Raw genomic sequence first — 26,346 nt, forward strand, 5'->3', positions numbered from 1 at the left:
ATTGCGAGAGTGTCAGCGGTCGCTGTGGTTCGGTGGGGGTCGAGTCGGCGGTGCGACAGCTGCGAGTGAGGTCGGCGCTGAGAGAGAGCGCGCGCCGGCCAGGAAGGCGCACCTGGGCCTTGGCACCCCGGACCTCCACAAGCAGCGTCGACTTGGGTCAGTCAAATAATCATCCACGCACGCGTTACGGACGGACTACGATTGTTCACGGTGTCGCCCAGAGTCGCCCTTTCATACGAATCGCGAACATCGAATCCCTTGAGCCTCATGCGGCCGAAATAACTGCGCGTCGCAGCGACCGCCCACGTCCACGTCTGCACAGCAACAAGCAGCGCAGCTGCGAGGATCCACCATCATTTATTGGTCTCTCTTGGCCTCCATAAACGACCACGAATCCCAAGATCTCGATATTGAGAGATTGCTCGCCCTCAGAGCTGACGATCTACGCGCCACGACATCTCCACGACGCGCTGCGACAACACTACATGAAAGCACTCTCACGAAGACATTTGCTCATGTACCGAGTGATCTAGGGCTTTGACATACCCGGGTTGCGAAACTGGCGTATCTCGTTTCGAAATTGGCGACGGCCGTCTCCTTCGCCATGGCGGAGCCGGGCAGGCTGGTGGCTCAAACTGCTCCCAGCGCCGAGCCAGAGGATATCGATGCGGACGGAGAGTACGAGATGGACGATGTACAGTACGAGCAGCAGCCTACAATGGCCGACACACCAGATGCCGACGGCCACACTACAGACGCCGAGGGCTCTGAGGTCGACGCTGAGGGAGAAGACGACGACGAGGTTGAGGCTGTAGGTGCCGTCAAAGTCCGTGCAGGTGCATCGTCAGATGAAGAAGAGGACGATGATAACGATCCAGATGCTGCAGTAGAATCTGAATCAGATGCCAAGACCTTCAGTGAAGATGACGAATCAGAAAGCTCTGAGGAAGAAGAAGAGGTTCAATACCAGGACGAAAGCGAGGAGGAAGGTGGGGCCGGGGCTGCTGAGAGCGATCCTAATGTTTGCATGTAAGTCTGAACCAACCACCAAACTAATGCGCAGTGCAGAGTTGACATGAACACAGATACTGCAACCAGACTGAAGAGAACGACCCAAGTCCAGACTTCGAGCCATACCTTGCGTGCTCTGTATGCGGCGACCATGGTGAGTGACGTTGCGGGGGCGTGTAGACTATGATCTTAGAAGCTGACATGTCTGGTCTGCAGCACATCGGCAATGCGCCCGCGACGCTAACACACTTAGCCCCGATGTTGGCCCCGATGATGGTATGGATATCCTCTCACAGTTGCTTTATGGGACTAACCTCTCGTTTGCAGAAGCAAAACAATGGCGATGCAGCGCCTGTATTCAAAATGACGTCCACCGCGAGGATGACGACGAAGAGGAGAGACGGAGAACCTCAGAATCCCTCACTCGCCGCAGACTATCATCCGTACCCAGGCTTGCTAGAGACTTGCTTCCTTCAGTCCGAGGTGTAGATCCTAGCGGTCACTCTATCTTCAAGGAGTTGATTCTCCCTGACGATGCTCCGGAAGGTACACGCTCATTACGGAAACGCAAAGCATCACATGAAGAAGAAGCGGCAGTACCCATACCTGCAAGACAATACCGAAGGAAGCGCAGGCCTTCCGAGGTCTCAAAGTCCGAAGCAGCACCTTCGATAGCGCCTTCGTCGCCACAACTTTCCGTCGGAAATGCCCTGACCGACGGTGACACCGATGGAGAAGGACAAAACACTGCGTCAGATCAGGAAGGTGCGCGCCTTCGATCTTCACGTGCACGTCGCTCGGCGAAGCCTCAGAGAAAGGACAAGAGACCTCTCGTATGGATAGAAGAGTCTCAAGGTCTGAGTCTAATCGTTGCTTTCCACCTGACGAATGAGAAGGTGCAAAGGATTGTTTCACAGAAGCCGAAGAGGAAGGTCCTAACTTTGGAACAAGAAAAACAAGAGCGGCGGCGAGAAAGAGATCGAGAACGACGTGAGCGCAATCGACGAGCAAGGGAGGCAGCTAGAGACTCACCAGACATTGCTCAGTACCCCTCAGTGCAGCACCACTTTAGCGCACAGTTTCTGGGAATGCCAGAAAAAGATGACGAGACTAAAAGCAAACCCTACGGCGGTGTGCTCTCAGAAGCAGATGCAGACACTTCCAAGACTTATCCTTCACAAGCGGACAGGAAGCGCTTCGAGGATGCACGAGTGAAGGCCGAGGCGGCATGGAAAGAAAAACAAGACCTCTTGTACGCCCACCATGAGCCCGCGAAACCATCCAAGCAAGCTGCTGCTGCGAGCAAGATTAAATGCGTAAACTTTGGAGGGTGGGAAATTGAGACGTGGCACGCAGCGCCATACCCTGAGGAATACAGTAAGAACCGAGTGTTATACATTTGCGAGTTCTGCCTCAAGTACATGAACTCTGACTACGTTGCGTGGCGGCATAAGGTAGGCCCCAGTATGACAACCGTCTGCGACTATTACTAACATCTCACAGCTGAAATGCCCGGCTAAGCACCCTCCCGGCGACGAAATCTACCGTGATGGGAAATACTCATTCTTCGAAGTCGATGGCCGCAAGAACCCAGTTTACTGCCAGAACCTGTGCCTTCTCGCGAAGCTGTTCTTAGGCTCCAAGACACTCTACTATGATGTAGAACCATTCTTGTTCTATGTTATGACAGAAAACGACAACTACGGCTGCCATTTCGTAGGATATTTTTCGAAAGAAAAGCGCCCGAGTTCGCTCAACAACGTGTCATGTATCCTTGTGCTACCGATTCACATGCGCAAAGGATATGGACAGTATCTGATCGAGTTCTCCTACCTACTTACCCGAGTGGAGAAGAAGACTGGCAGTCCCGAAAAGCCACTCAGCGACATGGGTCTTGTGAGTTATCGCAAGTACTGGCGCCTGTTACTTTGTCAGGAACTATTAGAGCAGAAAGGACCTATCAGCATCGCAATCATCTCTGAACGCACCGGGATGACGCCTGACGATATTGTGTCGGCACTTGAGGGGCTGCGCGCCCTGGTACGTGATCCTATTACAAAGAAGTACGCCTTCCGACTTGACCTCAACTATTTCAAAACGTACATTGAGAAGTGCCATGCGGCTGGCAATCCGATTATTAAGCCTGAGTGTCTTGTTTGGACACCATACGTCATGGGTCGATTCGGCCAATACGAGGATGGGCCGGCACTCCAGACAGTCCAGCAGCGCGACGAGGTGGAAGAAGAAGATAAGCCTGCACCTGAAGAAGGTGTACAAATCGATGCTATCATCGCAAAAGCAACCGATGACCCGCTCGAAGAGGCAGGTCCTTCCATAGAAGAAGCCGATCCGGGGCCTGACATTCCTCTTGACGACTCCGTCGATGGTGACTCTCCAGCACCGCCCGGCACTGGCACTGGAACCCCTCTAGCAAACGGATCCACGATTGCGCTCGCAGGTTCTGCCATCACTAGCAATGAACCTGCGATACCGCCCACGCGGTTTGAGATATTCCCCCCAATCCCAGGGCAGCCTGTTACAAAGCGCCGACCCGGACGACCTTTCGGCGCACGCCGACGAACAAACACACCGAATCGCATTCGCAACACCTCACTTTCGATACACACTGCGCCAGTATCAAGAATGCAACTATCGCCAGTAAGATCGCGGCGAGACTCGCCCTCACGAAATGGCGCCAGGACGCCAGCGACTGTCTCCGTTCGACGTACACGCAGTAGGCTCGGTGAGAGTGTGACAAATGGCGATGATCTTGAAGAGGGTGGCGAAGTCAAGGCAGTCATCAATGGCAGAAGAAGTACAAGAAGCTCAGCTAGTTCTGGAGGCAGCCCCCGAGTTATCATCAACAGCAACAGGGGTAAGGGCAAGGTCATGCCGGTCGAAGAAGAACAAGAAGAGCTCGAAGACATGGACGCTGACGGCGACTACGACGACGAGGCTGAGGAAGAGATGGATGTTGATGCGGAAGGTGAGGACGACGATGATATTATCATGGGTGAGGCTTAGGGTATCCAAGTCACTGCATTGCTGGTATATGACGGCCCATGTCAAATTTCCGGCATGGCTAACGCAGATTGATTGTAATTGTAGCGACGGGCGTTCTTGGGTGCATTCCTTTGTCATGCCCAGCTCATTGTCAGTTTGCATTGGGATGGGTTTTGTAGCATTAGCTTCTTCGACTTGGCTTATTATAGGGAGATACCTTGGGACTCGCACAAGAGTATGGAGTTGGATTGGAGCAACACATTCAATGCCTCGTTACGAGTCATCATGTCCCTGAGCAAATGCGTCTGGCGTGCAGCTGTCACAGCATGACGGTATATGTTGTATCTCCCCTTTCCTACAGGCATGCAAAAATAGTTACAAGTTACGGCTTGTTACTTTATCCTGCGGTGTTGCACGGCATCGACGACGTCGCACACATTGACGGCAGACGTGCAAGGTGACACCGACATCGGAGCCTTTGTGGCATGTCAACGGCGCGACCGGTCGGCCTTTCCTTTCTCTCGCTCTTGTTTTGCAACCTCCTGCTTCGTTCCGAGCTCGGCTGGACCTTCCACTCGCCTATTGGCTGGAGGCACCGCAGCGACACGCCGATAAGCGCGATAAGCCGTGGCGGGGTCCGCGGGGAGGGAGTACACAGTCAAATGCTGGATTGTGCGGTATTGCTTGAGAGCCGGAAAATTATCGCTTGATCAACGGTATCGCAAAACACAGCAGCGACTTGGTACTTAGTCAGTTATCTTGATTGGCTATTGGTCTTTGCGACTAGCCGCGTAACTACTTTAGATTTAGTGCTCTCGCTTTGGTCCTTACAAAATCGGTGTTTGCAATTTATCGGTAAGTTCTCATACAATACGGGCCGTTCTAGCGAAGATTATCGTCTGAACGGATACATCGCTAACCCGGCGTATTACTGCACCCCGTATTTGTTGTACACGCCCACGGCGCCGACGACGGCTATCGAGCTCCGTATTAGTCACAACTGTGAATGGAACAGGGCATGGTATCCTGAGGTATGACTGTTCAGGTTGATACTATACTCTTCATCTCACTTCTATCGTGATCTGGCACGTCCACGACCTCCGAATCGCTTCATTGTGGTGGACGCTGGTGACCGCCCGGCATGTTCGACCTCTCTACGCTTCTGCTACTTGCGCCACTGGGCTTGCTTCTGCAGGTCCTCGTCTCGTATCTCTCGAATCCGGTTCGCAAGATTCCTGCTGCCCATCCGTTGGCGCCGTTCACGAGTCTGTGGATCTCGTCGATTCGATGGCGGAAGATCGAAAATGCGACCTTGAAAACTGCGCATGATCGCCTGGGACCGATTATTTGCCTGGGACCGCAAGAGATCAGCGTCAATTGTGTCAAAGGTGGGATCAGGGACGTGTATGCGGGAGGGTTTGAGAAGAGGGATGCAAAGAGTGGGTACAATTGGTATGGATTCTTTACTAACTTTGGGTGAGTGCACAAACTACATCTGTGTAGTTTATTGGGGCTGATATAGACGCAGAACTCCTAACATGTTCTCGACTGGAATGAACAAGCCCCATTCATTACGCAAGCGCATGTTGAGCAACATCTACAGCAAGTCAGTGGTCGTTGCTTCGCCTGTGCTACAAGCTCAGGTGTCTACGATACTATATCAGAGGCTTCTTCCACGTCTTGCCTCTATATATTCTGGCGCAGGCAAGGGCGTCTTCGAAGTATCCAGCTTGATTAGCGCGAGCACCATGGACATCGTCACGTCTTACATTTTCGGCTTGAAAGCAAGCTCGAATCTTCTCGATGACCCAGATCAACTAACATGGTTTTTGGGTCTGTACAAATCACGCCACGGGTGGACTTTCTGGCCGCAAGAATTTCCGTGGCTTACGGGCTTTCTGAGGAAATGGCTTGGTATCAGGTTGTCACCAAAGTGGGTCGATACTGCGAATGCGGAGATCGAACAGTGGACAAGAAACATGTGTGACTGCGCTGCTCTCGTGGTGCAGCAGGGTAGAGCGAAGACGGAAGAAGTACCGTCCGTATACCAGCAGCTCTCGGCAGCAGTGGCGAAGGAGGCGAAGAAAAACGATGTAGGCGAAGTGGATCTGAGATCTGTAATAGCAAGTGAGGTGCTCGACCATCTTGCAGCTGGTTTCGACACGTCTGCTATTACACTTACCTACGTCGTACACGAGCTTTCCACGCACAAGGAAGTTCAGTCTCGCCTACAGCAGGAACTCCTCAACATATCACCCCGGCTGAACACATCTTCGTCCCCGGATCTTCCGGACCCAAAGGTTATGGACGCACTTCCAGTTCTGCATGCAGTGATCTGGGAAACTCTGAGGCTCCATTCAGCAATTCCAGGCCCTCAACCGCGATATACACCACCACAAGGCTGCCAATTAGGACCCAGTGGAGAGTATTTCGTGCCAGGGGGGGTCCGAGTCAGCGCGAGCGCTGGTATCTTGCACCAGAACGAGGACGTGTATAATTGTGCCAGCGAATGGAGACCAGAACGATGGTTGAACCTTGAGAAGCTCGACGAGGAGAAGCGAAAGGACATGGAAACTAGGTGGTTCTGGGCTTTCGGCAGGTCAGTACAGGTGCCAGATGTGATTTTGTTGCCTGAAAGCTTACCAACCGTAGTGGTGGACGGATGTGTGTGGGGTCTCATTTGGCCGTGTATCGTAAGTGGAAAGTCCCTTCCTTTTTCTTACATCCCACCGAGCCCAACTCCCTATTCTTCTCTCGTACTCCGTATATATGATATTTCGGCCTGAAGTAAATGACGATGATTGTTGACCGGGGTTGCCTTGTCACTGTTGCCGGCTCATTGGCCTGATAAATGTCATCGGTATCTCGGGTATACAGCCGCGGCAAACATTAGTGGGGCTAGCATGCAGACCATCATGCTGACTTCGACGCAGAGATGAAGTACATTGTCGCTGCGCTGTACTCGAATTATAGCACAAGCGTGGTCAACGATGCCGGCATTGAGCAGTCAGACTCGTACACCGCCCCACCCAAGGGCGACAAACTGGTGATTAAGCTCGAGAAGCTGGAGTCGTAGTCATCAAAGATAGATAGGGTATCAATGCAAAAGGTTATGCAAGGCCGTTGTACCCCGCTATCAAACATCAGGAAAGTGGAGGCCCGCGGCGCAGCAACTGAATGAGTGATGGTGGATATGCACGCTGTAGCGTGTGTATTTCGCGTTTCGTGCAGCGTCGGCCGATTTTGAGCACCGGAGCTGCGAAGTACTCCCGCAGTTTGTTGAGTTCGTGTTCTGAACCAAGGTTACGCTGAGCGGGGTGCAGGAGGATGACGCAGGAGCACAACACCAACGTATCGATATCGAGCACCAGTTCGAACGAAACTCAAAGCATCAACAGTACATTCGATGGCAAGCTCGATCGATCTGCGCGTCTTGCCGATATCTGGCCTGACCACATGCGTACCGAACTTAGTCACTCTGTCGTCTGGCCCCTCACTGTGCCGGTAGTAGCGGGCCCGCAGCGCTCGTGTCAAGCTGAGTCGATTCAGTCAAGATTTCCTTGAGCTATCGAGACTTGTATCCGCTTAGAACTGATCGTGCAGATTTTCTTTGTTTCAGAGCTATAGCGCGATTGTGTGTAACCAGTGACGGTGGGTATATGAGAAGTCTACTCTTGGCCAGCACTAGGCCCACAAAAAGTTGCATTCCAGGTACGCAACCGATAGAGTTGCTTATGTTGTGACTGCCAGATACAGGATAGATGAATGTACTTGTCGCACCGACGCCTAAACTAAGCATTGTGATTAAGGAGCAAGCAACGAGTGTCCTTATCTTGTTGTTATTTCCTCAGCCGAGATAGTGCATATCATGCGGAGACCGTATCGGGTAAAGCAGCAAGACGCCATCTGCCATGTGGTTTGTGACGATGTGGCCAGACTCAAGTGGTGCACACTCAGTGGAAACACCAGTCGAGAACCTAGCTCTGCATTCTAAGGCTGAGAGAGAGCCAATCGTGCGCTGAAGCTCCTGATTTGGTTGGTCAACACACTTGTAGATGGAGCTGTCGAGGCGCTCGTACCGACGATTACCAACATGATGTGAAAGTTTGATCGCTGTCAAACTTACAGAAAGGTCGCTGCGTCTGAGGGAAAACTGTTCCTTCCATATCGCAGCCTTGGCTAGCGGGAGGCCGCAGGAGACCACAAGAGGCAACTTCAGGACTCAGATCGGACAAGGCTTGACACCAGGCATATTCAACCTCTGTGGGAAAGCACTGTCGTGTTCCTTATCCGATAATCAGGGACCCTCTGACTGTCTCACTATAGAGTGAACCACTATGTGGAGCAGATATTGTGTCTGGCAGAATCACATGTACATGGCAAGTGGCAATACTATTGATTGAGGTATGGTTGGAACGGCAACTCTGCATCACATTATAATTTTCCGATAATTATTCGAGGTCGTCACCAACACTAATTGTGACACGATACCTCTGCGAAGCGCCTAGCCTTTGAGCTCACCTCGCAATTGTCTGCGTCAAATTCAAGTTCAACGAAAGCTTGACGCGCCAGGTCACAGCCTCAGCCTCAAAATTGACTGCGAGGGACGTGGTTGACGTCTTCCGCAAGCCCATCTGTAGTAGGAGATGCGCGTCCAATGAACGCATTGTTGAGGCTGTCGTTATGCACTGCACGAAGGTGGAGTGGCTGCATTCAGTTGCACTGCATCTGCAGGAACGTCGACTGACACGAACAAGGACAATTAAGCGGTTTAGACGACTCCAACAGACCGCCGAGAAGCCAAGATGATACTCTAGATAGAGCTCGCTCCGACGAGTTGTGGGTAGGGAACATCCGCTTTTGGAGGGACACTGCTGGCATTGCAGCACGTTTAAGATCGGGGATCGGGCGTGTTGAGCCGGTCTGAAAGCAGTTCGCCGCGAGTGTGCCGTGACTATGATGAGGTTCGTCGAGGAGGCTGGTGTTTGTGCAACGTTGTGGATTTCAGCCGTATGCGGACGGGGCGGCTAGCGGCCCTTCGTGCAGGTTGAATCTGGCCACTGTGAAATTCGCCGCCGAGTAACTACTTGCTCACACCTTACGGAAGTGAGCACCATCACGCATCCGTCGCCTTTGTTCTCCTGCTGAGTTGACCGTGCACGTCCGCCGCACACTTGTCGGCGCTCGGCAAGGCATTCAAGCATACGCGCCAACCTTCTGGTTTGCGCCATTTCAGGTCATCGCCATGCGCGTCTGGAACCTGGGTCTATTGCTCGATACTGTTGCTGTCCACTGCGATACGATATAGCGGCTGTCAAGGCCTTCGACGTAGGGCTGAATGACGGCGTCTTTTCTTGAGGTGGTCCAGGGGAAGCTTCTCGCAGACGTCCTAGCCGCCATGTGCGTGGTGTCCCGTACCACATTCGATGCAGCGGTAGATTGGGTGGATGAACGTGGATGTCGGCCTGTTTGAATTTATGAGTTCTGGTCGCGCAACAGCATAGTGAATGCTCGAACCCGGTTCCCTGACAGCAATGACCTGCATGACGGGTCGAGCACCACCAAGTAGTCATATGCACGTCTCGCTGAACGGTGACTGCAGAGGCTAAAGCTCCAGGGCTGTCAAGCATATACGAGCTTGACGTTGCACCCGCTGCACGAATGCGCCCAGGGCCTCGGATGTTGCTTGCCCAGTAGTGCCATCGAACCTGGGAGCGACTCGCGTCGCCGAACGCTCTGCGATATCAAGCCTCTCGATCGTCCTTTCGATCCGGGGTAGCTAGCTTTGGTATCGAAACTCGACTGCAAGTGGTTGAAAGACTTCCGAGCACTTGGAATGCTTCGCAATTGGCTTAGCTAGTAACGGGTGTAGTCGTCGCTCTCAGCGCGATCGGCAGGTTAGCCCACTTCGTTGCAGCAGCCTTACACATCTCTTGACCTCGGCGACGTCTTCTGCGTCCATATCATAGGTAAGTGGTCCTCCAGGAGAGGCTGAGCGCCAGCCAGACCTGATTACTCCTCTGCCTTCGCCGCTCCGGACTCCCCAATGTCTGGTCTACAAGACCCTCGAACAAGCGCGGACTGAACAGCGGGACACAGGTTTGAAAGTCGCATACGGGGGGTCTGAGGTTAGGAAGAAGTGAGAGGTAACGACACGACAGGCAAAAGGAGTTACCTGAGAGAAGCTGGCATTCCCCGGCATACTTCACGCCGCCTTTGCGTTTCGACTAGCTCGCCGAAACTGGCAACGGACGGGACCTGCTAGTCGGAGATCGCAAAGCTAACGATCGTCGTGGCGTTCAAGCAGCTCGGCGCCCGTTGAGCTTTAGCACTAGAGTCAAAGCGGCGATCCGGCTTTGCATCTGGCTGCTCTTGCCATAGGACAACAGCGGAGGGCCCCGGCTTAAACGTGACGGCGAGGTACCTCTGCAACTCGACTATCGAGTGCAATATTTCCTCTTCAAGCTGGCCTCGACTATAGCCGAGCGTAAGCCTCACACTTCGCACTGCCCCTCGCCCTTCACACTCACCCTGCAATACCTGCATACGACTTGCGTCTACGCCCACGCCCATCACCAGGCTGGTCCCTGTCCAGCCTGCATTGCGCTACCCTGCGGGAGAACTTTCCAACGGCCACCACCTTTGTCCCCAGACCCTAAGGCACCTCTACCACGGTTCGGTCCCGCAGCCGAGCAGCTTCACGCAACATCGGCCGCAGAGTTATTCTGGCCACTGCAAGAAAGAGTCGCCTGACCACCCTGCGTGCCTAAAACCCAACGCCCGGTGCCTCATGTATATCCAACTGTTACGCTGCAGATCCCACTGAAGACCACGCCGGCCGTTTGTTTGGGGGTGGTTCGATCGTCGAGGGGGAGTGCTGGTAATTGCGTGCCGCGGAAGCGTTGAGCGTGCGCAGTCCAACCTTGGTTCAGGCGTCAACTGAGCTCTGCAACGGCACCAACGGCGCAGGCGCAGCGCATCTACCTACTCGCGCACACACATCTACGCCGTTATTCTTTATCCCGCTGACGCTCTTGTACCACAAGACTACGTGGAATCTGGCCTGATCTGAACCCTGTACCTAACTTGGAGCTGGCCAGTGTTGGGAGAGGACCATTTCGAGCGGGGTTATCGCGATCGATTACACGATATACCCAAAGAAGGGACAGTCGCAGTAGCTATTGGTGAATCACCACTGCTCGAGTGAAAAATCAGAAGGAACGCGCCCATGGGAGTGACGAGTCGCCAATACCTTCCCACACTCAACCATTGTTATTGCTCACAAAGCCTACAGACTTGTCTGAGTTCCAAATTCTCGCAGCATTCTTAGTCTTCCTCCACCAACATCTTACGGGTTCTGCTCTTCCTACCAACTTCCGAACACTTCGACTACTACACAATACCCACGGTAGTTCGCCGGCGCCTACCATTATTCTAGATCCCTCACACAGACGAGCTTGTTGAGCAGTGTTTCGCTCACCGTCTTCGCTACTTCCACTACTACCGACGGTCTACCAACGGACCTGCCAGGGTTAACCATCTGCCTCTGCCACCAGCAACACATCTGCCCGTGGGACGAATACCCAGAATGTCGCTCCTCTCCTATAATCCGGGCAGCTTCCAAATCTTCGTGAAGCAGGAGCCTTCAGAGGCCCTGGTTGTAGCTAAGGGGAAGGAGAAAGCTCGCAAAGCCATCGATCCGCCACCCCTCGTTCAGCTTGAGGTGAAGCCTAGCGTCGATCCTCAGAAGAACTACCTCCAGAACCCGTATCTGTTCATGGTAGTCAGTCTGTACAAACCTGACCGCGATGAGCCTCTACCCGGCCCCGACTCCTTGACGGGCACTCTATCGTCCTCACTGCATCGCCTCAAAGACCTTGACAACTCGGACATGGGACTGTTTGTGTTTGGAGACGTCTCGGTCAAGATGCTTGGGTCCTACAGGCTACACTTCCGCCTATACGAGTTCTGTCCGGACACGTTCAATTCTCAATATTTGACATCCGTAACGAGTAAAAAGTTCAGTGTTCTGGCGCCCAAGGATTTCAGAGGCATGGATCAGTCTTCACACATCAGCCGCTTGATTGCCGACCAGGGAGTCCGTCTCCGCTTGCGCAAAGAGGCCAGAGCTGCAGCTGGGTCGAAACGTCCGTTCCCTTATGACAGCCCTGTCAGCATCGCACAAGCTCACCCACCACTCCCCAATGAGTACTCGTCCTCCTACGAGGGGGAGCAGTCACCAACGAAGCGCGAGGGCACGTACACATCGAACGAGGTTCCCAGCCAGTCCGCTATGGAGCAACCTTATGGTGCCCAGCCTCCATACAAGCGCTCTTATCCGTCGTACCCTGTCGTCGGGCAGCATTCTGCCATCAATTCTCCTTACTCCATGATGAGCCATTCGAGTATGGTCGGGCACCACGCTAGCCTCATAAATCCAACAAATGTCCTGGCCTCGAACGCGAACTCAGCATACCCTGTCGACAACACCAGTCTGTACACCACCGCCACTTACCCAAGCTCTAGTTCTGCCTATCAGGGCACTTCCGCTCAATACCCGAGTACCGGTTATTCCGGCGTGTACTTCAACGGCTACGAGAACAACATCCCCCGCTGAAGACGTGTCAGGGATATCCTCTAAAGATCACGATAGAGGTTTACACAATGGTTAGGTCTTTCGATTATAGAAGTGTTTTGGTTTACATCGTGGAATGCATATGGGCTGGCGTTGGTTACAACACAGATATCCTTGGACGATTGGGCATTGCAAGGCGTTTATGGCTGTATGGGAGCACCGGTATCCTGGCGTCATTGGAAGACACCCAGCCTCACGACACGAGCAGGGATATCTGGCATCAGAAGGGTTTTATGTTTTACGTCGTTTTGGGAGACACTTCATGTGTTCGGTGTCAGTTATGTGATGGTGTTTTTTTTTTTCTCCTCTCGGAAGACGGTTAGCCTCACGGCAAATAAGGATATGGCTGGCGTCGATTGGGGTCGGAGTTCTTTTATAACTTCATGTCCCGTAGACATCCGCAGTGGGAGATGCTCCGCCACCCATAGGGACCGTGGATTGATTATGCATATATACATAGACAAAATCGAAAGATCCCCCAGCTTGACAATTACTGGCAGATGCCGCGGGTCACATCCAGCTTCACAACCGTACCTACAAACAACAGTTCACCTGTGCATTGCACAATTATCTCAATTCAAGGCCCGTCTAGTACCCACGCTTTCTGACCCCATCTTGTGATTGAACTTTCCTGTATCGTCGTCAAACGTGTCCAAGGTAGCTTCTGACGCGCCGGCTAATCACGATCTACAACCCACTGCCGTGCGCCACATCATCTCAATGCTGCCCTATCAGCGACTGTCGACACCAAATTGCCCATGAGTCTCGATCTCACCTCAACGTTTGACCTTGTTGCCCCGGCCTTGTTCTCCAGCCGACATGCATCCGCTGGCTGACGCGTGAGGCGATCGCGTCCGGCGCACAAAATAACAAGCTGCACGCGTATCCCAGCGCGGTCCTTGTCCTGACAGGCCCGGAGCCAAAACCGTCTCAACAACAAGCGCGTCCACGAAGCCATGCTCACCGTTCAACCCCATCATCAAGAAAAGTGGTGCGATGCGGGTCTCCCGATGCGTTTCCTGATTGCTCTGCAGCAGTCCAGCGCCCAACGCACGCGGGCTAGGTGATTGCGTGCATGCTGCAAGCGTCACTCCCCACCGCTCAACGTTAGTGGGGTCTGCAGCAAAATGACACGACATGTCACTTCTGCCATGTCGTGTCATCACGCTCGCAGGCTGCATGCATGTGCCATGGAGCAAGAGCACGGAGGCTTTCATCTTCGGTGTAAATAAACTTCGCCGGCGCACGCCACACACCCCACTAACGAGCCTGCACGGAACTCTCTGCGACCGGCCCAGACACGATGCGGTTTGGCGTCACTTTCAACTGTCAGACCATGCTGAAGCGACAGGGTGGCACGTCTGCTGATCTTCGTGAGTGGTCCGGCTGTGAGAAGCTTAGGGTGTAGTGTCGGATGGCGCGCATGCACTTTCGATCATGTGATTTAGCGTCGCGCGTGAGATGTCTGAGTAGGAGAGGCCGTAATGGGGAAGGGTAGATGCAACGACTTGGCGGAGTCGCAAGACGTGATTGGCTGTGGATGAGATGAAGCTGGAGAGAACTTTGTTAAGAATTTTTAGAGACGGACAGAAGTCAGCACGTTGTGGTACAAAGCATGTGAGCACTACCTAGGTAGTGATTCAGTGCTCCAGATCTGCATTATGTAGTTGTGTCAAAAGATGCTAGGCTTGGAGCATGTGATAACGTTCCAAAGTTTTCACCACATTCCAGCCTTCCAATCAGTACCTGCATCTTGATAAATCGAACGCAAAAAAGCACCAGTGCTAGCATACTCAGCGGACATGCTGATGCTTGTGGCCTCAAGCCAAATCATTTAGATTGCCATCTGGTCAAATCGTGTGTTGCCTCCACCAAAACCTTGCTGGTAGCGACCCGTGGTAACTTTTTGAAGAGCAAAATACCTTGCTTAGTCGAAAGCAGCAGTCAGTTCTCCATACCTTTTACCGTCGACTGAAAGGTACATCTCCAGGGAAGACTGGACGAAGAGCTCGATCTCATAGTTCAGCTGAACGTAGGGCCTACCGATGGGGCTCATCTTCTTCAAAAATGCCTTCTCAGGAACCTTACTCAGGTCGACTGTGGCCTTAGCGACCCTGTAGACACCCTATGTAATGTCAGTCAAAGGTGAAGAACATCAATCAGTGTACGTACAGCATCTACCGAGCGTTTGGGAGCTCTTGCTCGGTTCGAAGCCTCAAGTCGAAGTGTACTTGTTCTTTCTTGTGTGAGCCAGAAAAGTGTGCTCATCGAGATCTTAGCGTGCGCCGGACCGGATGTAGGGAGGGTTTGGCCTTGCTTCAGAAGCCAATTCATCTGGCTGTGAGCGCGCTTTACACCAGTGTATGGGCAGATGGCAGCCTCCGTTTCTCTGTGGATACCGCTGATGAAAATCTTACTTGAAACGGTGCCATAGTGCCGACGGTTTTTGCGTGCTGCCACTACCTGAGTGTCTCCCTCAAGGCCCTTGGCAACAGCGCCTCGAGCAACAGCGGACCAACTATAGATATGATTAGTATGTCTGCAGATGAGTTGCATGTTCCACTCACGCATAAGAAGGCCTTAAAGCTTTCAAGCCGTTATCTTCGGCCCACTCCTTGATCTTGCGATACATGTACGCAGACTCTGAAAAACCTCCGACAAGGAAGACGTACTGCGAGAATTAGACTTCGAACCGTTCTTGAAGAGCATGGTTCCATCCGTGGGAACTCACCTTAACATGTACTTTTTTCGCTTTCCGCGCTTCCTTCAGCTGCTTGGTAAGGAGCTCGTAAGTTCTGCGGATGGGCATCTCAAACATTGAGATAAGATCGTTGCTGCCATGGTCAACATTGATATGCATCTTGTTACTGCTAACTTACGATGTGATGCGGATCTCTCCATCCTCGATGCCTCTCACCTCATCATCTTCGATGGCGCTCAGAGGACTTGGCAGCTGCAGAGTGTAGCTCTCTGTTCCTGAAAACCCACCTTTGACTTCGAGTGTGAAATTCTGCAACATTCGAGCAGCCTTGTTGGATAGCATGGTGCGAGGAATCTGCTCACTGCGACAGCCGGCGATTTTCACAAAGTCCTCAGTGCCCAGCCGACGTTCCAACCACTGCAAGAAAGCACGATCAACGAAGGTGCCGCCGCACTGATCGCCACTTCCGACTGTGATCTCCTCAACGACAGTAGGACTCAATCTCGCAACCTTGTACGAAATCAAATCCGCCGTGCCACCTCCTAAATCGCATAGGATAAAGCCATCCCCGGTGGCAAATTGCGTATCATGGGCAGTATTTCTCAATGTGCGGATAGTGTAGATAGCTGCAGACTCCGGTTCTGTCGCGTTGATGATATGAGTCAACTGGGGAAATTGGGCTACGTTGAAGCCAGCCTTGTCGACAGCCTGACGAGTGCGAGCCTTAGCACCATCCGACCATACCGCTGGCATCGTAACGACGAGTGTGACAGGAAGAGTCCGCCAGAGATTCTCCCCATACTTGCGGTCGAGAACTCCTATCAGATGCGCTTTCACTTGGCCAAGAAAATCAGCGATTATATCGACCGGTGGTTTGTACAGGACAATCGACGACGATGACTTAGTATCTTGCTTGGCTGCCTCTCCATTCGGGTGGTTTTCGAGCTCGAGCTTTGTCCAGATATGTCTCTGAACATTCGGCGGAATCAAAGATCCCCAAACCAAGCCTTCAGGCTGGTATGTGACCTCGCTGGGGACCTTCTCCTTCGTCGCTATCTTGGAGTGTGCCGATGGCCAGTCGTGGACAATCTCGATGAGCTCATTTTTCAAGTCGGTATCTCCGGATGTCTCACAAAACGACAATCCTGAAGCCCCGTTAGAAGATTGGTTTCTTGGGAAATCAGGCGATACTCACCGGTGTATGTCGTACCATAGTCTAATCCGATGACTAGACGTGTGCCTTTCATGATGGCAACGGCTTTCTCTCAGAGTCGTTACCTGGGTGGTATTGATATATGTGGAAAGATGTGGGATGAGTGTGAAGAAGAGTGCGTGTGTAATCAAGACTAAAGTATTCTTTATAGGTTGTTGGTGAAGGAAAAATGCCCAGGTAAAGGCATATGGCCGCTGCTTGTTGGTTCAAGGTAAGAGTGCATACTCGCATCGAAGAGACTCATCCAGTACTCATGGTGAGAGACAGTAGGAGCGCTTATGGCAATTACTACCCTAACCGCGGGTAAGATCGCTTTACATCAAGCCGACTCCTAGTCCCAACGCCTAATTGTCCTGCAACTCCTCTGCAACCTTTGCGCCGGGAAATCAAGTATGGGATTCAGTGATACTTTGAAGGAGACGGTGAGTCCCGTTCATGACAAGCAAGCTTGGCTAACAAGAAGAAAAGTATTCCTACTACACTAAAAAGCCCATAAACGAAGAGTCACTCGACATGAGGGCTAGGAACCACACTGGAAACGAAAGAAGAGATATGCAGCGTGCCGGCTTCAGGTCTGATCCCCGCCCGCCAAATGGGGATACGACTGCTAGTCTCAGAAGCACACTTCGAAAGCAAACGATGGAACTGAGAAGAGAAGACAAGCGCTACCGCAAGCTAGATGCAAGCTTCCACGAATTGTACCGAGAACACAGTCGACTGCAAGTCGATGTCAAGCACCTCAAGTCTGACAATAAGATCCTCTCATCTGACATTTCCAACTTTGATGAGAAGTTGACATACATCACCGATACCTACATGGGCCCATACGCACGTACAAGAGGTATCAGAGTGCAAGACAGCTCATATGTGACCCTTGACCGAGTCTTGGAGCCCATGCTCGGCGATGCACTGAAGGCCAAATCTCTAGAGATAACAGTCGCTGATCTGCAGAGCAAGGTCCAGTCCAGCTCCAGTCAGGTGCAGTCTTTGGAAGCTGAGCTGACTGAAATGGATGTTTCGCAGACCGAGGTACAATACTTGAAAGATCAAGTCCAGAGTTTGCAGAGGCAGCTACTCGCGAGAGTTGACAAAGAGCGTGTGATTTCGGATGACCACCTCGGGAATGAGTTCCGTAATCTCGTCGCATTGGTCAAGTCGCTCAGTCGATCGGTTCGCTTTGCCAGAGACACGGAACTGTCTGAGGTTCTAGACACCCGTGTGTTGCTCAGTGGTGTGAGAGCGAACCAGTGGGGCACACGTGCGCGCAAGAAGTTCTTTATCGAGGCCTGGACCTGGTCTGTCCTGCTAGAGAAAACCTTCAGAACTCCGTTCACTATTCTTGGAAGTAACGACACTGCCATGGCTGAAATTTGGTCCGGGATGTTCGACAACAAGCACCATCACGGTTGGCCAGTCCCTTCCGCACTGTGCGAAAGCTGGCGCTACAAAACCGTGGAGCATGCAGTCGAGACTATGGATTTGATCGACGAGGCGAAAGTCTCGGTCAGAGGACGTGAGTTTCCTGGTGGTACGCCTTCACAAGACGCTGAAGGTGAGGATTCGCAAATCCGTAATGAGGTGGCGAACGAGATCGGTACAAGATTGGCCAATCTATCATCAGCTACAGACTTCCAGATTCTCCCAAAAGTGGTCGAAGCAGCACACACTCTGGCCTTACACATGTCTCTTCAACGATCTCGCATTCAGCTCACATTCCCCAGCGTCGATGACGCTTTCGACGGTACCAAGATGACGCCCCTCCCAGATCCTGATGGTGAGGACCGCGTAGACGGAGTGGTTGCATTCGTCGTAAGGCCTGCCTTAACGAAGTGGGGAAATGCATATGGCGAGTACTTCGATCAACGTTACGACATCGTTCCAGCTCTTGTTCAGCTTCAAGCTCACCACGAGGAAGCTTACCACGAGAAAGTCATGGTCAAGCTTGAGCCCCTGTGAACGGCATTGCAAAGTCGTTACAGGGTCACACTGACTACTTTCTACTGCTAATGAGAATGCGTTACAAAGAGAGTCGTAAAAGTTTGATGATCAAATACGAAGGGCTGATCTGGAAATCTGTGGCATGCTTACAGGTGGGAGTGTCCAGGGAACAAGCCAAGGATTATTGCTTGGAAAGCATATCGTCATGATCTTCAACTTATCTTAAATCCCAGGATCGAAGGTAGCATTTGATAGTAATGAACGAACAATATTGACCTATGACATTGATGTGTACGAGGGATAATCGATCGTGATCAACGCGGAAGAGCACGTTCACGTCAAGGCTGCACCATCCCAAGTCGGGCTAGCGTGATTAACGCGTCGCGGAATCAATATGGCAGCGTCACGATATCGTGCAAGCATCCGTACGAAGCATACGATCTGCTCTCCTCGCGCTCTCGCCTCGCAAGTGCTGCTTTTATTCTTTTGTAGCATGCTCATGACGCAATGACCCCCGACTTACCTTAATCTCCCCGCAAACCCCTTTACGCGTCTTTCCGGCGCGACATTCTCGAGATCACGGACGCCGAGCACGCCCGCATACACCGCGCACCGCGAACATGTACCTCCCACGAAACCTTATAGCGCACCTCTACCAGAACCTCATAAAGCGAACCCACGCTGCAGCCCCACCTGTGCTCCTCCTCGTCGCCCTCGAACCGGACGCGCTCTGTGCGTGTCGAATACTCACCGCGTTACTAAAGCGCGACTACATACCGCACAAGATACAACCAATTGCTGGCTATGGCGACCTATCACGCGCGGCAGATGAGCTGGTACGGCCTATGCGGACAACGGAGGGCGGGAGTGGGGGTGTTGTCGTGTGCTTGGGTGTTGGAGGCATGATTGACATGGAAGAGATTCTGGGTATGGACATGGACGAGAATGGTCAGGGAGGCACCGGAGATGTTGAGGTCTGGGTTCTCGACGCCAGACGGCCGTGGAACCTGGCGAACGTGTTCGGTACACCCATCAGCGAGGACTCGACAACAGGGGAACTAGTACGGCGGCAACCTGGCGTGGAGAAGGGCAGGATAATGCAGTCATACAATGGCCTAAGAGGAGGTGTTATAGTTTTTGACGATGGAGATATCGAGGAGGAGCTCCAAGCAGAGAGGGAAGCCTACTGCGGACTCGAAGAGATGCCAGAGGTAGGGGAAGATACTGGTTCAGACGACGAGGCGGACGACCACGATGAGAACGCACCGGCTTCTGGGCAGGCGCAAAAGAAAAGAAAATCCTGGAGCGACAGAGACGACTCGGACGAGGAAATGTCAGATGACGACCGGCCCCGGCAGAGGATACGAAGCAATTCGGTAAGACAAGTCGGCAGTACTGGAGTGGCGGCACTGACACATGGCTAGGGAGGCTCGATACCCTCGTCTCCAGACCGAAGGCCGGCGCGTCGAGGTCTGATGATTGAGAACCAGCTTGGCGGATCCTCGGACTTCTCACGGTCAGATTCGCGCAGCCGCTCAGCCTCTCCATCGATAGTACCGCCAAAAGAGAACTCCGTCAAGAGCTTGCGAAAACAGCTTGTGATCATGCGGAACAAGTACACCAACGTGCTCGACAAGTATTACCAACTCGGCGCCTCGTATGCGGAACCCGTTTCCTCGCTCGTCTACGCGTTAGCTTCAGAACTCGGCCGTGAAGACAACGATCTCCTCTGGAATGCAATAGTGGGTGTCAGCAGTCTGGAACTGTATGGCCGGACGGGAAGCGGCGTCGGATTGAACCCCCTCTCGACAGCTGGTGGATCTGCAGGCTGGAATGGCAACCGAGGAGAGCAGATCCGCTCAGTCTTCAGAGACGAAGTACGCCGACTGAATCCCGTCACAGACCCCCAAGGCGTAGCACGCGACGCAAGTTTGGGCGACGCGAGCGGTGTGATCCCCACAAGTGCACGATCAGCAACAGACAAGTCGATACGGCTGTCGCCAGAGCCACGGTTCCTCCTATTACGGCATTGGTCTCTCTACGAAAGCATGCAACACTCGCCCTATCTATCTGCAAAACTACACATGTGGAGTGAACAAGGGCAAAAGCGGCTGAACAAGCTACTGGCAAAGATGGGTGTTTCCCTATCTGAGTGCAAACAAAACTACACACACATGGACATGGAGCTCAAACGCGGGTTAAGAGAACGACTACTGAAGTTCGCGCCACAGTATGGGCTTGACGGTCTAGTGCCTCCACCACCGCGAGGCGGTGACATGAAGGACGGATGGGGCTTCGTGCGCTGCTGGGGCTGGAAAGCCTGCCTCTCCGCAGTCGACGCAGCCGTCATCCTCGGCGCCATCCTCGAAGTCGGCGACGCAAGATCCCTCGCCCAGTCCTCCTTCGAGCCGACAAATTTCGTCGGCACCAACGATCACGGCGACACGACTGCAGCTGCAACACAAGAAGAACAAGACGAGGCGCAGGAACACGTCGTAGCCCGCTTCTGGACCGCCTACGACGCCCTCGGCCAAATCGACAAGCTCGTCCAGCACATATCCACAGCACAGCACCTCCACCGCGCCATCCTCCGCACAGGCACCGCACTGATCGAAAAGAAGCAGATCCGCCATCTCCGCGCCTTCCGCATGGCCGTTGTAAAAGAAGGCCCCGACGTGCAACTCTTCACACACCCCGGCGCGCTCACCAAACTCGCCCTCTGGATCGCCGAAGCCATCGTCGAGCTCAACGGCACAAAGGGCAAGAACCGCGGCTCGGAGCTCGTCATGGCCGGCCTCGACGACAGCCGCGGGCTCTACGTCGTCGTCGGCCTGGGCGGCGGCGGCGCCACCGAGTCCGCCAAAGAGCGCCTGCTGAAGCGCGACAGGAAAGCCAAGCTCAAGGAAGACAGGCGCGCGAAGAAAGACGCCGAGCTGCAGAAGCGCAGGGACGCGCGGCGGCTGCGCCTCGAGGCCGCGGGGCTGGACGAAGACGAAGTCGAAGACGACACCGAGGACGACGACGACGAGTCCGACGACAGCGAGAGCGACGACGACGACGGCCCGGAGGCGGGCGCGGGCCGCAACCGCTTCGGCAATGCGTTCCAGGAGGTCGTGCGCGAGACGGGGGCGCGCGTGCGCATGGACGCGTTCGAGGCGTGTGTGATTGAGATCCGGAAGGAGGATCTGAGCGGGTTCTTGGAGCGGCTGAGTATGAAGGCCGTTGTTGGGTAGCCGTGCGGGTGCACGCGAGGCGGGGCGATGTCGATATACTTATGGTTTGGATAGGGAGGGCGCGGGATGATGTGACATGACGTGGTTTGGTATGGCATGGCATGGTATGGTATGGTATGCGTGGCGAGGCAACGTGTGGACTGGACTACCCCCCGTGGCGTTGTATTGTTTTGGCATATAGCAACCCGATGATCTGCGGCGTTTTGGTTGAGCATAGCGCATCATAGCAAGCAAATGTATTCCCATCTCGTAAGAGAGCGTGCCGTGCAGTGTCGCAGTTGATCTAAGTCTTTGCACTCTGAATCCTACAATACCGCAATTTGAACATGGCCGACCACCAAAACACCATAAAGTACAACCAGGCAAGCTATGCTGTACAGAAGCATTCGATGGCTTCACAGTAGTGACTGCAGTATCATCATTGATCTACGCTACGCTATGCTATGCTATGGTATCTATCATCGGTAACAAGGGCCAGCCCGTCCCATCATCGCAGCATTACTACTTTTCTGTCCAAAAAAAAAAATACACTATCGCTCCAAACTCCCTAAATGCCACAGCATGCCATATCGTGTTATGCCACACCGTGTCAAATCGTGTTATGCTACGCCATGCCATGCTGTGCCACACATAGGCTCAGCGGGTATCAAATTCTGCCGCCCTCGACAATCTCGCGGCCAATGAGCTCCAGCTCGCCGCTCTCGGCGGTGCGGCGGCGCTCGAGCACCCAGCGGCCCTCGCCCGCTTCGTCGTGCTCGCGCACGTACGTCACACTGTCTGCGGCGCTGCCTTTGCGCGAGTGGCCGGCGCGCCAGCCGCTGCCGTTGGGCGTCATGGGCGAGGAGGCCGAGATCGGGGACGCGAAGCCGACGGACTGGCGGCGGGGGCCGGTAGAGGAGGTTGCCGCGGGAGACGAGAGGGAGGTGTCGATGGGCGGGGGGGAGGCGGGGTGTTTGCTCATTGTGAAGGGCGAGGGGAGGGGCATGCCGAAGGGTGACATTGGGAGAGCGATGCTTGCGGGCGACTTTATGGCGGAGGCGAGGGTGGTTGGAGGTTGCATGTACAGGCTTTGCATCTGCAGGATCTGAGGGCGCGGCGGTGGCGAGAACGGCGGTAGGTCGTGGTGCCCAACGGGGCTTGACAGCGAGTTGTAGTCGCTCACTGTGAGAGTCGGGCTCTCGGGGCGCTCGTCGCCATCGCTACGGCCTTCGTCCCCGTCCTCGAAAGCGCCGTTGACTGCGTCCATTAGGCCCTCGTCGTATTCCGCGTTGTCGTCAAAGTTATCTGCAAGGTTCCCCGACTCGTCGCTCTCCATCTCGCTCCCATAATGCTCTTGCATACGACTGCCGGCTGCGCTACCAGCTCTTGGTGCAAACTGCATGCCAAATGGTGACGGGTTGCGGGGGCTGTTTGCAGTACTGCTCGGCAAACTCGATGCGCTGCCACCAAACGCTCCCTTCCTCAGTTTCATCAAGGCGTCGAGACTCATGTCCTCCTCTTCAGCAGGCCATCCGTATGGGCTGAGACGCGCCAGCTGAGCGAGGCCGGGACTGGCTATCGGCAGCGATCCGTCGCGGAAGTTGTTCAGACTGATGAACGAATTGCGAGTACTGTACTCGCTGCGTTCGGTAATAGGTGTCAAGTTAGGCTCTCTCATCACGTTACGCCCGCTGACAGCGCGATTAAGCCCGGAGGCGAAAACGCCGCCCCATTCACTCTGTGCGTCACCGGCTGCAGCATAGAAGCCGAATTCGCTCCCGTAGAACCCTTCGTCATCGTAGGCCAGCGCCTCAGCATTGGCAGCGGCAATCATGGGGTCGTTTTCGAGAGCCGAATCGTATTCGCTGTAGTCGTAATCGTCCTGGAAACTCATGTCTGTCCCGTAGACATCGTCGTCGAGTGGGAAGCCAACCGTGTCTGGGCTGAAGCGGCCTTCATCAGGGACCAAGCTTGGACGTGAGTGGCTGACCGACGAGGCTTCATCGAGCTCAGAGCTAGTGTTTCCAATGTCAACACTCGCCTTCCGTGCGAAGCGCCCTTCGGCTTCCGCACGATTCGCTGCATCGACGAGCGCTGTATGGTACGAGCCCATATCATCGAAGCTGAACATGGTCGGTCCGGCTGGCGCATGCGCAATTGACGTTTTGTGTTGTAAGGAAGGCTCTGACTTCGCTAGGTGCTTGGACAGAGTGTCATCGTCCGCTTCATATCCCGTCTCTGAAGGCAACGCCTGTAGAGGTTGCGATGAGGGTGCCTCTTCGGCGGGTGCTTCCTTCATTTTACGCTCGTATAGAGGACCCTGGGGATCATCAAATGTCTCTTCATCGAACGCAGGCGCATCGTCAAGATCTTGTTCGCCAATCAGACCGTCGTCGAAATACATGTCGTCATCGAGATTGAGGTGTCCTGGACTCACGTCGCTACTGGAAGATGCTCCTTGAAGGCCTAGGTTTCCGACAGCTTGCTGCATGGGCATGTGAACATGTGATTGGAGGCCATATGCTTGTGCTGGCTGCATCTCGTCGTCGTCATCCTCTTCAGGGTTCAAATACACGCGGTTCTCGCTCGACTGCATCTGCTGCACCCCTCCGGACATTGCAAACCCTATGGGATTGCCGTTTGTATCATACGGGGCTTGAAGCTGGTCAGTGGAGACCATGCCCATGTGATTCATCTGACCTGGATTGATGGACAGTGTCGAAAAGTCAAAGCTGCTGATGCCATCGTTGATGTTCTGGTTCCCCAAACCACTGAAGTCATCTTCTTCTCCCAGCATGGGGATCTCTTCCTCGAAACCACCATCCATGTCGTAATCGTCGTCCATGTCGAACTCATCGTACTCATCCTCGATGGTGTTCGAGGAGTGCGCTTGCTTGGATGCCTTTTCCGCTGCTTTCTTCCTGTGTCTCTCCTCCATGACGTGTTCCTGCGTCGAGTCACTGCCACCGTTGATCTGGAAGCTGAACCTTGAGGCTCGACTGCTGAGATGTGCGGGCAATCCAGCGGGCTGCCACGAGGGATCTGTGACTGAAGTCGCTCGCGACCTCGATGGCGGAGGGCTCTTTGTCGACTTTGTCGACTTCTTCGACTTCGGCATGTCGTCTGTTGGCGCATACGTAGGGCTGGGCACTTCCTCGACGGGGGAGAGGACTGTCGAGACGAGGTCGACAGCTTGGTAGGGGGGTGGAGGAGGGGGCGACATGGATTGCGCAGGTGGTTCGAGGGATGTGTCTGATGCTGCTTCTTTCGTGTCTTGTGGGGGTGCTGACGTGGGCGCAGGGGCAGGTGCGGATGCAGGTACAGATGCGGGTGAGGACACAGGTGTGGATACAGACACAGGTGCGGGTGCACTCTCAGGAGGCGAGGGCTCAGACAGCAGCAGCATCGAGTTGCGCGCCACAAAGTCGTTGTTTGCCAACTGCTCGGCTCGGACAGCCGCTTGTGACTGCTCGTAGCTGGTGTCGTCGTCAAAGTGCTCGTGGAAGACAGGGGTGTGCTCTTTGTCGATCTTTGGCGGACTGACTCGGCCCATGTCGCCTGGGGTAGCTGGCGGGACGGGGCTGGTTCCGTAGGCATTGTTGTACGAGAAGTTGCGGTTCAGTCGCGGGGCGTTGAAGTCGTGGATGATGCTGCCGCGAATGCTGGGGTCGTAGTTGTCGCGGAGCGGGGGGATGAACGAGGGCGAGCGCTGTGTGACCAGCGACTCGTCGTGGAGGGGGTCGAGGGTCTGGCCCGATCGCCGCCGCATGAGCAGGGACATGGGGTTCCTGAGCCGCGACTTGGACTTGGTGGGAGCCGATGTGGGCGCGGGGGACGCGCGGGAGCTGCCAGACAGCTTCTCGGTCAGACCGCTCATGAGGGAGGTCTGCGACTTGGAGTGGCTGGCATAGGCGGGCGACGTGAGCGACGGGGCCAGGTGGGTGAACGAGTGCGAGGGCGTCTCGGGGGCGTGTGGCGGGTCGGGCTTGTGGGAGATGCCCAGGCCCTGCGGGCGGGGCGTGACGTCTGTCTTGGAGCGCAGGAAGGCGGGCTTGCGGTCGTGGGTGGGCGAGGGCTGCGGCGGGGCGCGCGGCGGCGGGGACAGCATTTGGGCGGCGGGGTCCAGCGTGGCGGCGACGCGCGCAATGGGGGGCAGCTGCGGCGGGAAGGGCGAGACGGGCTCAGCGGCGGCGAGGGAGGCGCCGTCGGCAGGGCGCGGCGATGCGAAGTACTCGGTGGTCTGCGACGGCGAGGGCAGCGGCAGGGCGGCGGGGCTGTGGACGGGGTCGGGCGAGGCCAGGCTCGCGGCATTGCGCTTTGCATGACCCGGCCTGAGGTATGAGAACATGTTCGACGGCGCCATGCCGGGGTGGTGCGTGGGCTCGGCGGCCGCTGTGCGTCCGCGCGGCGGCAGGGAGCGTGGCAGCGGCGCGGTTAGTGAGCGGCGGAGACGCCTCAGCGAGGCCCTGCGCCAGACGCGACCATGGCAGACGGTGTCGAGGCAGGACGCGCGGGGGGGCGGCTCGGCCGCGATTGGGGCGTCGAACTCTGCGCGCCTCAGGCGTCGCACGATGCGGCGAGCTGCGCGGGCTGCGCGAGGACGGGTGGGGCGGGGGCGGCGTCTGGGAGCAGC

The 26,346-nt window shown here is 54.6% G+C and overlaps 8 protein-coding genes across 8 annotated transcripts; 6 read left to right on the plus strand and 2 right to left on the minus strand.

The window, feature by feature from the left end:
• The first annotated feature begins 105 nt into the window (after positions 1-105).
• On the plus strand, positions 106-4,365 carry C7974DRAFT_334406 (uncharacterized protein). The gene is made up of 5 exons (XM_046139156.1): positions 106-1,029; positions 1,086-1,165; positions 1,228-1,287; positions 1,339-2,465; positions 2,515-4,365. Exons 1-5 carry the CDS (start codon positions 605-607, stop codon positions 4,033-4,035), a joined length of 3,213 nt encoding a protein of 1,070 aa, XP_045998107.1. The 5' UTR covers positions 106-604; the 3' UTR covers positions 4,036-4,365.
• A 353-nt stretch (positions 4,366-4,718) lies between these two features.
• On the plus strand, positions 4,719-7,216 carry C7974DRAFT_392568 (cytochrome P450 monooxygenase-like protein). The gene is made up of 4 exons (XM_046141694.1): positions 4,719-5,490; positions 5,543-6,613; positions 6,667-6,707; positions 6,948-7,216. Exons 1-4 carry the CDS (start codon positions 5,156-5,158, stop codon positions 7,088-7,090), a joined length of 1,590 nt encoding a protein of 529 aa, XP_045998108.1. The 5' UTR covers positions 4,719-5,155; the 3' UTR covers positions 7,091-7,216.
• A 4,386-nt stretch (positions 7,217-11,602) lies between these two features.
• On the plus strand, positions 11,603-12,631 carry C7974DRAFT_375437 (velvet factor-domain-containing protein; the record flags this gene model as incomplete). Its single annotated transcript, XM_046140207.1, has 1 exon — positions 11,603-12,631. One exon carries the CDS (start codon positions 11,603-11,605, stop codon positions 12,629-12,631), a length of 1,029 nt encoding a protein of 342 aa, XP_045998109.1.
• An 84-nt stretch (positions 12,632-12,715) lies between these two features.
• On the plus strand, positions 12,716-13,348 carry C7974DRAFT_169767 (uncharacterized protein). The gene has a single exon (XM_046136125.1). It carries the CDS (start codon positions 12,800-12,802, stop codon positions 13,268-13,270), a length of 471 nt encoding a protein of 156 aa, XP_045998110.1. The 5' UTR covers positions 12,716-12,799; the 3' UTR covers positions 13,271-13,348.
• Positions 13,349-14,369: 1,021 nt separating this feature from the next.
• C7974DRAFT_334412 (Hsp70 family protein) lies at positions 14,370-16,597 on the minus strand (the record flags this gene model as incomplete). Its single annotated transcript, XM_046139157.1, has 7 exons — positions 14,370-14,506; positions 14,562-14,774; positions 14,822-15,167; positions 15,217-15,320; positions 15,381-15,483; positions 15,529-16,495; positions 16,546-16,597. The coding sequence occupies 6 exons, from the start codon at positions 16,595-16,597 to the stop codon at positions 14,577-14,579; spliced, it is 1,770 nt and encodes a 589-aa protein (XP_045998111.1). The 3' UTR covers positions 14,370-14,506; positions 14,562-14,576.
• Positions 16,598-16,870: 273 nt separating this feature from the next.
• C7974DRAFT_392579 (uncharacterized protein) lies at positions 16,871-18,796 on the plus strand. The gene is made up of 2 exons (XM_046141695.1): positions 16,871-18,560; positions 18,652-18,796. Exon 1 carries the CDS (start codon positions 17,077-17,079, stop codon positions 18,517-18,519), a length of 1,443 nt encoding a protein of 480 aa, XP_045998112.1. The 5' UTR covers positions 16,871-17,076; the 3' UTR covers positions 18,520-18,560; positions 18,652-18,796.
• Positions 18,797-18,930: 134 nt separating this feature from the next.
• Positions 18,931-21,987, plus strand: C7974DRAFT_392580 (CDC45 family). The gene is made up of 2 exons (XM_046141696.1): positions 18,931-19,877; positions 19,926-21,987. Exons 1-2 carry the CDS (start codon positions 19,122-19,124, stop codon positions 21,732-21,734), a joined length of 2,565 nt encoding a protein of 854 aa, XP_045998113.1. The 5' UTR covers positions 18,931-19,121; the 3' UTR covers positions 21,735-21,987.
• A 135-nt stretch (positions 21,988-22,122) lies between these two features.
• C7974DRAFT_392581 (uncharacterized protein) lies at positions 22,123-25,821 on the minus strand (the record flags this gene model as incomplete). Its single annotated transcript, XM_046141697.1, has 1 exon — positions 22,123-25,821. The coding sequence occupies one exon, from the start codon at positions 25,819-25,821 to the stop codon at positions 22,381-22,383; it is 3,441 nt and encodes a 1,146-aa protein (XP_045998114.1). The 3' UTR covers positions 22,123-22,380.
• Positions 25,822-26,346: the final 525 nt, after the last annotated feature.

Source organism: Boeremia exigua, assembly GCF_020726555.1.
Source record: "Boeremia exigua strain MPI-SDFR-AT-0100 chromosome Unknown C7974scaffold_5, whole genome shotgun sequence".
Classification (NCBI taxonomy): domain Eukaryota; kingdom Fungi; phylum Ascomycota; class Dothideomycetes; order Pleosporales; family Didymellaceae; genus Boeremia; species Boeremia exigua.